The 12,632-nt window shown below is 45.7% G+C and overlaps 1 protein-coding gene across 1 annotated transcript; it reads right to left on the bottom strand.

The window, feature by feature from the left end:
* Window positions 1–7,169: 7,169 nt before the first annotated feature.
* RPL11 (ribosomal protein L11) lies at window positions 7,170–11,410 on the bottom strand. The gene is made up of 6 exons (XM_060089138.1): window positions 11,308–11,410; window positions 10,390–10,540; window positions 9,264–9,370; window positions 8,829–8,960; window positions 7,688–7,798; window positions 7,170–7,251 (listed from the first exon to the last, which is right to left on the bottom strand). The coding sequence occupies exons 1-6, from the start codon at window positions 11,311–11,313 to the stop codon at window positions 7,222–7,224; spliced, it is 537 nt and encodes a 178-aa protein (XP_059945121.1). The 5' UTR covers window positions 11,314–11,410; the 3' UTR covers window positions 7,170–7,221.
* Between the last annotated feature and the right edge of the window lie 1,222 nt (window positions 11,411–12,632).

Here is a 12,632-nt window from a genome sequence, read left to right as displayed (position 1 = left end):
ACCAGGGATCGAACCCATGTCCCCTGCAGTGGAAACACGGAGTCCTAACCACTGGACCGCCAGGGAATTCCCAGAAATCTTTGTTTGTGTTTGCTGATATAGCCTCAGAACTTTAAACAGTGCCGGGCATATAGTAGGCACTCAAAAACTTTACAGAATAAATGACTTAAATAGGACACATTTTTTTTAGATAGTTACATATCTATTTAGTATATTTACTGGAGAACAATATACTAAAAGTAGGGGAATTCCCCGGTGGTCCAGTGGTTAGGACTCAGCGCTTTCACTGCGGTGGGCCTGGGTTCAATCCCTGGTGCGGGAACTAAGATCCTGCAAGCTACATGGCACGGCCAACTAAAAATATATAAAGTAATATAATAAACATGTCAAACCTGTAAATTCAGTGACAGGTTCTTTTATGACTTTTAAAGAAAATATCTGGTAAATAACAGTACTTCAGAAATAAACTAGAGGTGGTTTACAAATTGAGAAACTCTGCCCGCTATATACAGACAGGCAAATTCAAATCCTCTGCCATTCTAGAGGGCCTTCACAGCGTAAGGGTTGCATCCTAGAACTTTCAAACCTGGCTGTGCACACAAATCATCTAGGAAGGTTGTTACAAAAAGGGTTCCTGGGCTTCCCAGGTGGCACAGTGGTTGAGAGTCCGCCTGCCGATGCAGGGGACACGGGTTCGTGCCCCGGTCTGGGAAGATCCCACATGCCGCGGAGCGGCTGGGCCCGTGAGCCATGGCTGCTGAGCCTGCGCGTCCGGAGCCTGTGCTCCGCAACGGGAGAGGCCACAACAGTGAGAGGTCCGCGTACTGCAAAAAAAAAAAAAAAAAAAAAAAAAGGATTCCTAGTTCTCCTCGAAGTTCTTTGGGGTTGGGGCTGGAATCTGTATTTTAAACATATGTCTCAGGTGATTCTCCTACAACCAGTCCAGTGCTGGGCAAGGATTAGGACTTAGGGACTGCTGGACCAGATCACCTCTGAGGGCTCTTCTAGCTCAGAAATTCTGACTTTGTGATTGAAACACAACTGACTACCCTGGAAAGCAGTATTTTTCAAACTGCAGATTTAATGGGTTAGAACCAGCATCAGGAAAAAAAAAAAATTAACAGAACAGACTATAAAATGAGAATGCATTGCCTGTAGTAAGGGTATTGTTTCATGAAATATTTTTCAGAGGTGAGTATATATGTATTTAATAAGTAGTGATATAAAATGTGTGTGTGTGTGTGTGGTGGGGTGCTGTGGTCAAAAAACTCTGAAAGCTATTGTTGTTGAGAGAACAACTTTCAATGCTGTAAAATGCAAATTGCTAAGTCCCACAAAGTTCAAGTCTCTGAGTGGAGTTCAGGAATCTGCATTTTTAACAGCTGACTGATGCAGGTGGCTCTAGACCACACTTAACTGAGTTCTGTGAACTCAAACCCGCCCCCAGGACCCAACCCATGCAGTGCTTTTCAACACTGGGGGAGGGGGAAAAGGCGGTTGGAATGCCCTGGGTAGGAGCAAATCCCAACCCTCCATTTTTTGGGTGGTGCTAAGGGATGATCTGGAAAAGCATAGTTAATATCACTGTCTGTAATACTGGGGAGGAGGCCTATTTTGTTCTTTGTAACATTAAAAAGGACACTGGATTTTTTTTCTACCTGAGAAGTGGGGAGAGGAGGAACATGTACTTTTTGTCCACTTTAGCAGCAAGGACTGCATCTGTCCGGTTCAATGCCATGCTTCAGGGAGGTAAGCACTCAAGTATTTGCTGAATGAAGGAAAGAAATGCTGAACTGAGAACAGGAAGCTGTGCCTGGTTCTTCTCCAAGTTACTGTCATTCTCAAGGCCCAGTTTTTTGAAAACAACCCCCTGAATCTGAGCTTACTCAGCGCCTTTACAGTGAATAACCCTCATCCTCATCTTTCCTTTCCCAGGTAAGAGAAGCACTCAAGTCTCAGAATAAAACCTCTTACGTTTAAGCCTACCACAGACCACAAAGAATATATATTCAATAAATATGTAATATTTACATACTGATAACAGCTCCTACTATGTGATTTACATATATTACCTTTAATTCTTGAAAATAACTCTGAAAGGTAGGTGTTGACCTATTTGACACAAGACCTTAGGCCCAGAGAGGTTGGCTGACTTGCCTGAAGTCTCACCCAGGTAGTAAGGGGCAGTGTTGCTGGCTGTGCCCTATCTGAGCAACAAGCTGGTCTCGGAGGTCAGACACTGGGAGCGCATAGTGAGACACAGCCTTGTGCCTGAGGTTACAGAACATGAGTTACAAAATGCACACATCTCCCATTCTCAAGAACTTTCTTCCTTTAATTATAACTCAGTAGTTACTTGGGTGTTTGTTCCTGCAGACCCAGTCTTTGAAAAGTAAAGACCAACTCCATTTCTATGATTGTCAGCCCTCTTGGGGACTTGGGAGAATGTAGGCTAGCATTTTGTGGGCCTGTCAACCTAATTTCAAGGAAAATTTAATGGAAGTATATTTCAAGGGGCAGATGTGTGGTTTAACCTTATTACAACAGAAGCTATAAAAAGGTTTAACCTTATTACAACAAGAGCTATATAAAACTGTACAAAAAGACAGCCGGTCTCTAAGTCCTCACCATCCTAACACCTCATAGTTATGAAAACTAAATGAGATAATATTCATGTCAGCAAAGAATCCCAACCAACATCTGGGAAAGCATACCCCTCCCCCCCAGGTGTTTGCCTGGACCACCACCCTCAGAGTAACAACTATTGCACAGCTACTTCCTAAAATTAGAGGTGGAAAAGGGGTGAAGAGGCAGCTAGTGGGACCGTTCACAGAAAACAAGCCTACACTATCTGCCAGGGACCTGCAAGGGATTTGAGATGCTTAAATTCCAAATTCTGTGCTCTTACCCACTGTGATATATACCGTGTAATGATTAAGCAGAAGCAGACGCAGTTTTTTTTTAATAGGTGCTTTTTAATTAACTGATTGTTTTCAGTTATTTTGGAGTACAATAAGAAATTTGGAATTTTGAAAATAGAGAAGTATAAACCATATTTCATTTCCTCATAATTATACCCCGTTTTTTACATATAGATCCAAAAGAAATTGCACACACAGAAAACAATACAGGAAGCAGAACCAATCTTTAAAAGCAAAAAATAGAAATACACTATAGGAAAACATTTCCAGAGGCAGTCACCACAATATTAAAAGGGTTAAAAGTCATGTTATCAAAGCAATGTGTTTAGCAGGGTAACCAGGGGAGTCTAGAACATCACTTCTGCTTAGGGTGTGGAATGCCTTTGCCTTTTAAGCTACTTTCAGATTCCAGGTAACTGTTGATATATTACATAACGAATTAAACCAATAGTGATAAATATAATCCTAAATCATGTTACATAAGTTCCTAATTGGTACAATCACACATTATTTTTGTTCAGATATGTAAAAACACAAACCATCTGCATTTGTTTCCTAAGCTTTCCTGCACCTTGAACAGTCAAGTTCAGCCATCCTGGTGCCCCCGGGTACCTCAGGCTGGATTCCCCTCTGACAACCACAACCTTGGTTTCCATAACAAGCTGCTCTTAAAATGGTACTGTACCCCCAGGCACCAGCTAGGTCCCCAGTGGCAGGCAGTTTACGCTATTTGTGGGTGGTTTCTGGGCCCTGACCTCACCACTCACCTAGGCGGCCTGGGCCTTAAGCCTTTAAGACTCAGGCCCCTCTGGCAGCCTACTCATTGTTGTCTTTACTCACCAGTCTAGGCTAGAGCGCCTCAGTGTACACATGGAGTTTAACAGGTTGGGACTAGCGGGTGGTTAAGCTGGAGGAAAAGGCAAAAGCACAAAACTCAATAGGCTTTGCTATAGAGGGCCAGAGAGGCTGAAATTTGCTGTTACTTGCCTATGGTCACAACGCTGGCAGAAGCAGAGCAGAAATTATATAACACCATCCAACAGCTTTAAGATACAAGAAGCTTACACATACTCACTGGACAGAGGGCCAAGAAAACAGGACAACAGTGCTTCTCCTGGGGCAGTTCTATGGAACTGACATTCCTGACATTTGGTGCTGGCTGCATACATTAAGGTAGTACGGCCTATACATCTAAAGAATGGCATGCTATGAAGCCACTGTGATGACATGAGAACACTTTATGTTAAGAGGGGGAAAAAGCACACAGATTATAGCTATAGTTTCCTCTCAATTTGTTTTTTTTTTTAAAAAAAGGCCAGAAGGTAACATTAGCCATGTTTGTGAATTAGCATTTCCAACGGAGAATCTGTCTTTAGTCTTGTGATTCTCATGCAATAATTTCTGACTGAAGTTTTCTGGCACATTTTCTACCTAACAGCTCATAACAGTAACATATGCACACATATGATTTCCTGCGACTACACTTCCCTGGCTGGATTTTGCTCTCTCCCGTCCGTTTGGCTATCCGATGTGGATGACGTGCCAGCGCCCTGGAACAGCAGCCCATGAGGTCCCTCCCTTTCTGCCCTAGTTCCCCTTCCTAATGTCTGTCTTGCCAACACAGCTGGAGCCTCCAGTGGTGGACTCTGCGATCTGGCTCCGCACAGGCCTGACCTGGCTATTCCCTCGCTCCCTCTGGCTGCGCTCTCCCTGCTGTTTCTCAACCAGACTGGGACCTGCTAGCGTCTGCACAGCTGGCTGGCTAGCCCATCATGTAGCTAAAGGCATCAGTAACCACCCTGTACCTACCCCCACAGCACTCACACATTTGTGATCATCCCAAATGGCGGAATATTTGATACCCTTGACCTCTAGCAGCCAATAACAGCCCTAGTTACTGTGATAACCAAAAGCCCACCCCCACAAATATCCAAATACCCCAGGACGGGGAGGGGCAACACTGCCCCAGTTTGAGAACTCTGCCCCAAAGGGCAGTTGCAGGACTACAACATTCATTCAGCCAAGCAGCATCTAGTGTTCCTGGGCCTGAAACTGGGATACAGATGCCCGCCAGGGACACTACCTTACTCTGAAGACAACCACATGTAGCGTGGGTGCAGAGTCACCTAACATCTACCTAAGTTTTCATGGGTGGCAGCTGAGGAAATGAGAAAAACCACACAGCAGGAGCTTCATAAAACTAAACTTATTAAAGAAGTCTCCCTGTTATGCCTTCCCTCTCTCCGTTTTGACCTTAGGATGCGGTCAGCGCGTCTACTCTTTAGTATGCATACATATCACCTACAGATCTTGTTAAAGGAATTCGGGTCTGAGGTGGGGCCTATAGGAGTTCTAACAACCCCCCAAGTGATCCAAGCAAGCTCAACCCAAACATCAATGCTTCAGACCCTGTGTGACATTTGTCTGGAAGCCAAGCTTCTAATCAGAGAGCGGGTAAGCTTTCCTGGCACCGATGCTCTAAACTGGTTCAGGAAGCATCCTCACCTGTTCCAGTTCCCAACATGTTTCATCACTCACCTAAAATACCGCTGCTAGAACTAGGAGTAAAATCCAGCTATTCTCCAAACTCCCTAGGGCCTTTTTTCCTCTGGGCCAGAAACCCAGGCAGTTTAATTTTTAGATGGGAAGTGAACTCAACTGAGTACACAATACAGCAGGACCAAATGGAGGGTGGGCAGGTTTACACTGTTGAACTAAATAGTACCACAAACTTAAAAACACAGCTACACGGCAAATGGCTAGCAATAAAGAGCACAAGGACGGCAATACTATTAGGACTTTCACTTTCTACATTTCATTTTCCTGCAGCGCTTTATTTAGATGAAGCTAGCATACACTCCCACCTCTGGAAGATACTGACTTCCCACAGCAGCTGGCACCCAGTCCTAGTTAGCTAATATATTCACCAAGAGTTACTTTGTTCTCAAAGATGTTTATTCCAGTTGTAGTTGTTAGTGTAATTACAGATGTTAAACAATGAGGTGCCCCCACCTATAAAAGTGAAGCTGAATCACAAGAATTGGGCTCCTTCACAAGTCTTTACTCCATTTACAAAGTGGTGGCCCACAGTAAAAGACTGAGAAGTGAATGCACATTGATGTTTTAAGTGAAACAGAAGTTTATGCTAACACATTTCATGATTCTCCCCTTTAAGCATCTGGATCTGATGCCTAAGACTTTATCAGGAAGACAAAGTAAGTAGCATCTTCATAAAAAGTTGCACATACAAAATAACTTCAAGGTTTAAAAATACCTACCAAGGCAGCTATTAAATTAGAGAACCACTTAACAGCAATGAAAAGGTGGCCCAGGAAAAAAAAAAAAAAAAAAAAAAAAAAAAAAAAAAGGTGGCCCAGGGACAACTGAACTCATTAGTCACAAGTGAGTAAATTACTGAGTTAACTTGTGCTCAAAATTTAAACTATGAACCACTGGCCAAGTATTGTGTCCAATAGAAAAATGGTGGCTTTTGAATGTCACTGCTTCAGTGACCTGGTAAAGTACAGGCAAGACACGATCCAGTTTCACACCAAAGGGGGAGCAAACTGGTTAAGAGTAACATTTCTCACAGATGATAACACAAAATTAATCCCTTTTGAGCACTATGTGCCTGGTACAAGTTTAAGCATTCTACAAGTATCAAACCATTTAATCCTGAGGGATATAACCATTATTGCCTTCACAATACATACGGGGAAGCTGAGGCAGATTTAAACACAGCTAATAAAATGCAGGGCGAGGAATCAAATTCATGCAATGTGTCTCAAAGACCACCCCCTTTCTCTACTTAATAGTCTCATCAACTCTAGATTCTCATTTTAAAGGAAAACTGAATCCAATATTTAACCCCAAGCACCACACCAAAACCTCTGATCCTTTCAGACATCATTGCTGGTAAAACCTCTAGTGAAGAGCAGAATCGCTGAACAGAGGGGAGCCCTGCGCCCCACTTTAAGCAAGGCTCTAAATTCAAACCCAGTCCCAACCATTCCCTCCCCTCTACAGTCAGTTTCCACAGGGTCACTGCACCACAGCCTGTCAACAAGGGTGTGGTGCGCACAGACAGTGCTGCGAAGCTCCAGGTTTGGATCTGCCAGGAAACACTGGCATCCAATCAGGGGATGACAGACAGGGTTGTTACCAGCTATTCCCATCGAAGCTTTAAGTGGCTTGAGGTCCAAGGACTTGAATATGGCCAGGCTCCTTTCACAGAACACACAACAGTAATTGTACATTTCACTGAAAACTTTTTATTAGCCTTTTGGATAGAAACCGGAATTTATTTGCCAGGAAGGATGATCCCATCATACTGAAAGAGAACAGATTTTATTTTTTCAGAACAGGCGGTTAACAGTAAAGATTGCAGCAATGGCTAACGTTCAAGAATTCAAATCAGGTACGTGAACTTCGGCTTTGAATCCCATATCCCTAAACAGGAAGCTGGCCATCTTTAACAATTGCTACACTATGCTCAACTGCACTATACCTTGAGAAAAGGGGCTCCTATTAAAGCCATATTCCTCCCCTTCCAGCTATCTGCATTCATGGGGCTGGGGAGAAAGCCTGGTTCTGGGTGTTCTTTTAAACCACCAACCCTGGAAGCCCATTTTCCAGGTTGCCCAAATGCCCCACCTTTAAAAGAGCTACCCACGAAAGGGTGCTAGACTTTGCATCCCCGTATCCCAACTCCATTCACCAACACCACATTCCACCACTTCACCTGAGACAGACAGATCAAGCTTTACCTTCTGCTGGAACCAGCGCATGGCCTCCTCTTTGCTGATTCTGTGTTTGGCCCCAATGCAGCCTGTCCTGCGCTTCTTGTCTGCGATGCTGAAACCTGGCCTACCCAGCACCTGTCCCAGGAATAACCAACAGTCACCTAGCCAGCTCAGAGTCAAGAGCAGACGGACAAGACTCACACATTGGAGTGACTGACCTTCAAGAGTTACCTGGTGGCCCAAGAGACCCATGATCTCAGTGTCTGATGGAACCTGCACCCTAGACGACACATTGCCTTCCTATACACTATAGGTCTGCTCTGGAGGCTGGACTTGCAGCTCCTCCTTGCTCCCCTACCTAACTTCCAATGGTAGCTAAGGATTCACCACTGCCCCCATACCCCAAAGCACTTTTATTTTAAAAAATAGCAAATAAATTTTACTTCAACATGTGCATTGTAGAAATCTTAAAATTTCAAGAAGCACAAAGAAATAACTATTTCCCTCCTCTGCTTCAGCTCCAAAGTGCTTCTTAAAGGTTTGTCATCCCCCGTGAGCACCCAACTCTCACTACCATTTGTCTGGATATTCCAATCTAGTAAGGAGAGTGCTGCCATCCTTCAGGTTCATACCAGTCAGGACTTCAGGGTTTTGCCATTTATTTACTTTAATGGTTGGACCAAAACATTACAGTGACACAAATGGTCACGTCTACATTAAAATCCCCATCCTGAGCAAACAGCCCCATCGTCAAACCTGCTTCCATGTCCTCTGGATGGAAATCACCCCATTCCCAGAGTCTAAGGGAAGAAGCAGGGAAAGAGCAGCCTCAGTGCAGCCAACCCAAACGCCAAATGCAACCCCAATACCACCTCTCAAATCTTCAATTCAGTGGCTGGATGGAACTGTTTCCTTCGCCCACCTTTGAGCAACATCAGTGCTTGCTAGATCCTAGACCGTAAACGTCACGGATCTTGTCCATCTAGTTCACAGTGCTATATCCCCACACCTGCCACATATGAGGTGTATCTTCCCAAGGGAGAGAAGACAGACAACACTCAGAGTCCCAACCCAACATGTCACCATCAAGATAGCACATACGAAATAAAGGAGGAAAAGATTCCACTCTCACAGACCAGGAGTAGAAAAGATTAAGTATTCATACCACATAGAAGTCCAGGCCGTAGATACCAATGCTTGGGTCATATTTGATCCCCAGATCGATGTGTTCTTGGATCCCAAAGCCAAAGTTTCCAGTGTCTGAGAAGTTATTTTTTCTTAACTCATACTCTCGCACCTGAGGGAAAAAAACACAGCCATCACTCCCTGTCAACTCTACCCCGCGATAACTAGCTCAGCCTGCAACACTCAGGACCCCCAAAACACAATTCAATGTAATTTGGCCAGCAACAAAATCTGATTTTCCCACTCCACCACATCACAGCTATGGATTTCATGTAACTACTAACTTTCAAAGGGAAGGGAAAAACCCTTTAGTTCAAAAAAGTCAGAAGGCAGAACATTAAGTGTAACTACTACCACTGTAGCTATGTGCTAACTGGTGCTCTTCAGAATTATCCCACGGAGGGGTCAGCCTCACCTTCAGACCTTTCTCCAGGATTTCTTCTGCCTTGGCCCCACGGACTGTGCAATGGACAGCAATTTTTTCATTTCTTCTGATGCCAAAGGATCTGACGGTGTATCTAGCTGCAGGCAGGGGTAACAAGGAGTCAGCTGTTATCATACTCCCACTGCACTCCCCTCTTCCCCAGAAAATCATCTCTGTGACTCCAAAGCGACATTAAGTATCCATCCACATTCTAAAGTGGTGGTGTTCTGATCAGTGTCAACTTGTATCAGTTAATCAGATTCACTTGTAACACAGGAACAGATTTTCCAACTTCCAAGTCACTCAGCCATACTTGAGCAATTAAGACCTCAGAGCCATAATGTCAAAGTCTCAGGAAGGGCAAGTTCATAACCAGTCTAAGCCAAAGGAAAATGACCATGCATTCTATTAATAATGTTTATTAATAATAGCTAATATTTGCTAAAACCTTAATGTATCCCCATTTCACAGAAGCCGTGAAAGGTTAACTTGCACAAGATCAGTTGGTAGTAAGAGGCAGGTTGTGACTCCAAGGACTTGCCATATTCCATTACCCCAAAGCAGTGAAACTCTAAAAACAAAAAATGTAACAACAGTAATGCCTGCACTGTGCTTGGTATGCAGCAGGCGTTTCATATAACCTATTCTGTCCCCCGCGATCTTGTAATTCAAGTACTACCATCCCCTGTACGCAAATAAGGAAGCTGAGGCCCAGAGAAGCCGAAGTCACAGACTAGCAAGTGATGGAGCCGGGATGTGAAACAGGTTAGTCGAGGGACACAGCCCTGTTCTAGTTGTAGCCTATGTAACCCTAACTGCTCATCAAGCCAAATACCGTTTTCTGCATTCCCAACATTTCCACGCTATCTCATACTCTCGTTACTTGCAAAAATCTCTACTTGGGCTAGTTTTCGCTTAATCTCGGCTCATACAAATTCTGGTATTGCAATACCACTCCTATGTTGGAAGGGAAATACTTCTTGGGAAGCTCAGGAAGGCAATGCTTTAAAGAGATATCACCTTCAAAATGGGTACAAAAGAGGCTTGACAGCAGGCGAGGTAAGACACATCCCGACATCCCCAGCCGCCAGCCCTCTCCCTGCCGGCCACGACTCACCTTTGGAGAACACAGGGGTCTGGCCTGTGAGCTGCTCCAGTACCTTGGCTGCCCGGGTCAGCCTGTCTCCACTCTCCCCCACGCAGATGTTGAGGCAGAGCTTGCGGATGCGAAGTTCCCGCATGGGGTTCTCCTTCTCCCCTTGATCCTGCTGCAACAGGGAAGCGCAGCCGTCAACACACACACACACACACACAACCCCGCCAGAGCTGCCAGCCTAATATGTATACATAGCGCATTTCCGCTCATCCCAAGTAGTCCCGAAAGCCCTAAAGGTTCAAGAATTATCACCATGTTTGTGTGGGAAGCACCGAGGAAGACATCTCGGGGTCTTGTTTTTTCCTTCCCCCACGCACGGAACGGGTGAACAGAAACAGGACAGGTACCGAGTGGAAAAGTTACAGACAATGCGGGTGAACCCCAAGGGGCTCAAACTGTAAGGTGACGGAGGGCGCCCCGTTACACGGCCGGCGAGGGGTGAGAAAACAGCACGTGGCTGGGCAGCATCCCCCACCCCATTCGGAAGCCGTACAGTGGCTGCGGCCGAAGCCTGGCCTCTGCCCCGAGGAGGAACCGGCTGAGGCTCCCCAGCATCGGCAAAGTTTCAAGTCCAGGGGCCCAGCAACAGGTCAGAACCCCGCGTCCCAAACACCCCTCCGATCGCTCCACTGGCCCTCGCTGCAGCCTGCGGGCCGTGCTTCTTGGCCTCCCGCGGCTGCCCCGAGCCTGCTCCTGGGAGGATGGGAGGAAGGTGACAGGGTCCAGCTCCGCGCCCTCGAGTCGTATGGCTCTGCCAGTTTCGGCACGGCCGGCATTGCGGGCTCCGTTCTCCTCGGGCGGAGGGAGAGGTAACCCCCGTAGGCTCCGCCGGCCGTGGATGGAAGCGGATGAAGGGAAGCAAACCCAGGCCCTACTCACCGCCATGACGGGAAACAGGAAGAGAAAGTGAGACTTCTGAGCCAGGGCCTTATGGGCCAGGAGGCGGACTCTTTTCCCAGGCTAACCAGCGAGATGAGGGAGAGGAAGAGAGGCACGTCTGAAGCCGCGTAGAGTCGGCTTCCCCCTCGTGGACACAGATGTCAACTGCAGGTGACGCTGGCTGACCACTGGGGCGTGGGCTTATCCAAAAGCCGGTTTTTAAAGCTCCCTGAACTGGCATTTCCTTGAATTTCCGGTCCCCAGGGACGCTGTTCCCGCCCACAGCCTCAGGTACGGGTGGTTCTTGCGTGTTGAGACTGCCAGAATACACTAAGTCAGTTATGCAATTTATGAAGTAACAGTTTTACTCTGTAACAGTGTAAACAAATGGCATTTAAATATTTAAACAAATATTTAAACAGTAGTTAGAACAGAGTGTTGGCTTAAGAGTCCTGAGCTGTGAAGACAGGCAGATGTGCTCCTGTCTTGGCTAGCTCAGTAGCTATGAGATTTTGGGCAGGTTACTAATTATATCTCCTTCAGCCTCAGTTTCCCTCAGCTTTAAAATGGGTACTTATATCACTTGAGGTTGTTGTGAAAATTAAATGAGGTGATAATAATAATAACAATAATAATATAGTGGGTTATTCTTATTAATGTAAACCCACTATATTCAAGCAACCCCCCTCTCCCCAAAAAGTGTTAGACATGGTACATAATCAAGAGAGGGTCATCCTGCAGGCATAAAGATGGCTTACAGATTAGTCTGACAGACAAGTACTCCAACCTCAGACAGTAACAGGCCTCCCTGGTTTGCACTAAATCCTCATCAGCAGGACCCAAGGGGGAGCTGTGCCAAGATCCACACCCCAGACAGAAGCTGGCTGTGAGTCAGAAGGTTTCTTTGACAGAAACAAATGGAGAAAGGAGAGCATATAGGGCTTTGGTGGAAAAGGAGTGAAGGGGCTTTCTTCTACAGCCATAATTCCTTCTCTCATCCCCGTGGGGGAGGTAGAAGCCCCCAGGTTCTCCTTGTATCATCCTTAGGGATGAAAGGACACTTCTGGGAAGCTGGGCTGATGGAGGAAAGCAAAGAGAAAAGGCCCATCCTCTGAGCCTTCTGTACCAAGCACCCAGCACTAGTCCAGAGCAGGGACCTCAGGCAGACCCCTAGGATGGGCAGAGCCAAGGGAGGGACTGCTCCAAAACTCCAGAGATGTGACAGCTGGATGTAGCACATGATCCTGCATTTTCTGTTCCTATAAAGTGCATTATTGGACCCACTGGCAAAATCTGTAGACTTCAGAAATGTATGCATGGTAATT

The sequence above is a fragment of the Mesoplodon densirostris genome, chromosome 2 (assembly GCF_025265405.1).
Source record: "Mesoplodon densirostris isolate mMesDen1 chromosome 2, mMesDen1 primary haplotype, whole genome shotgun sequence".
NCBI classification, from domain to species: domain Eukaryota; kingdom Metazoa; phylum Chordata; class Mammalia; order Artiodactyla; family Ziphiidae; genus Mesoplodon; species Mesoplodon densirostris.
The sequence above is the reverse complement of the archived record's forward strand: the minus strand, read 5'-3'. Positions and strand labels throughout refer to the sequence as shown.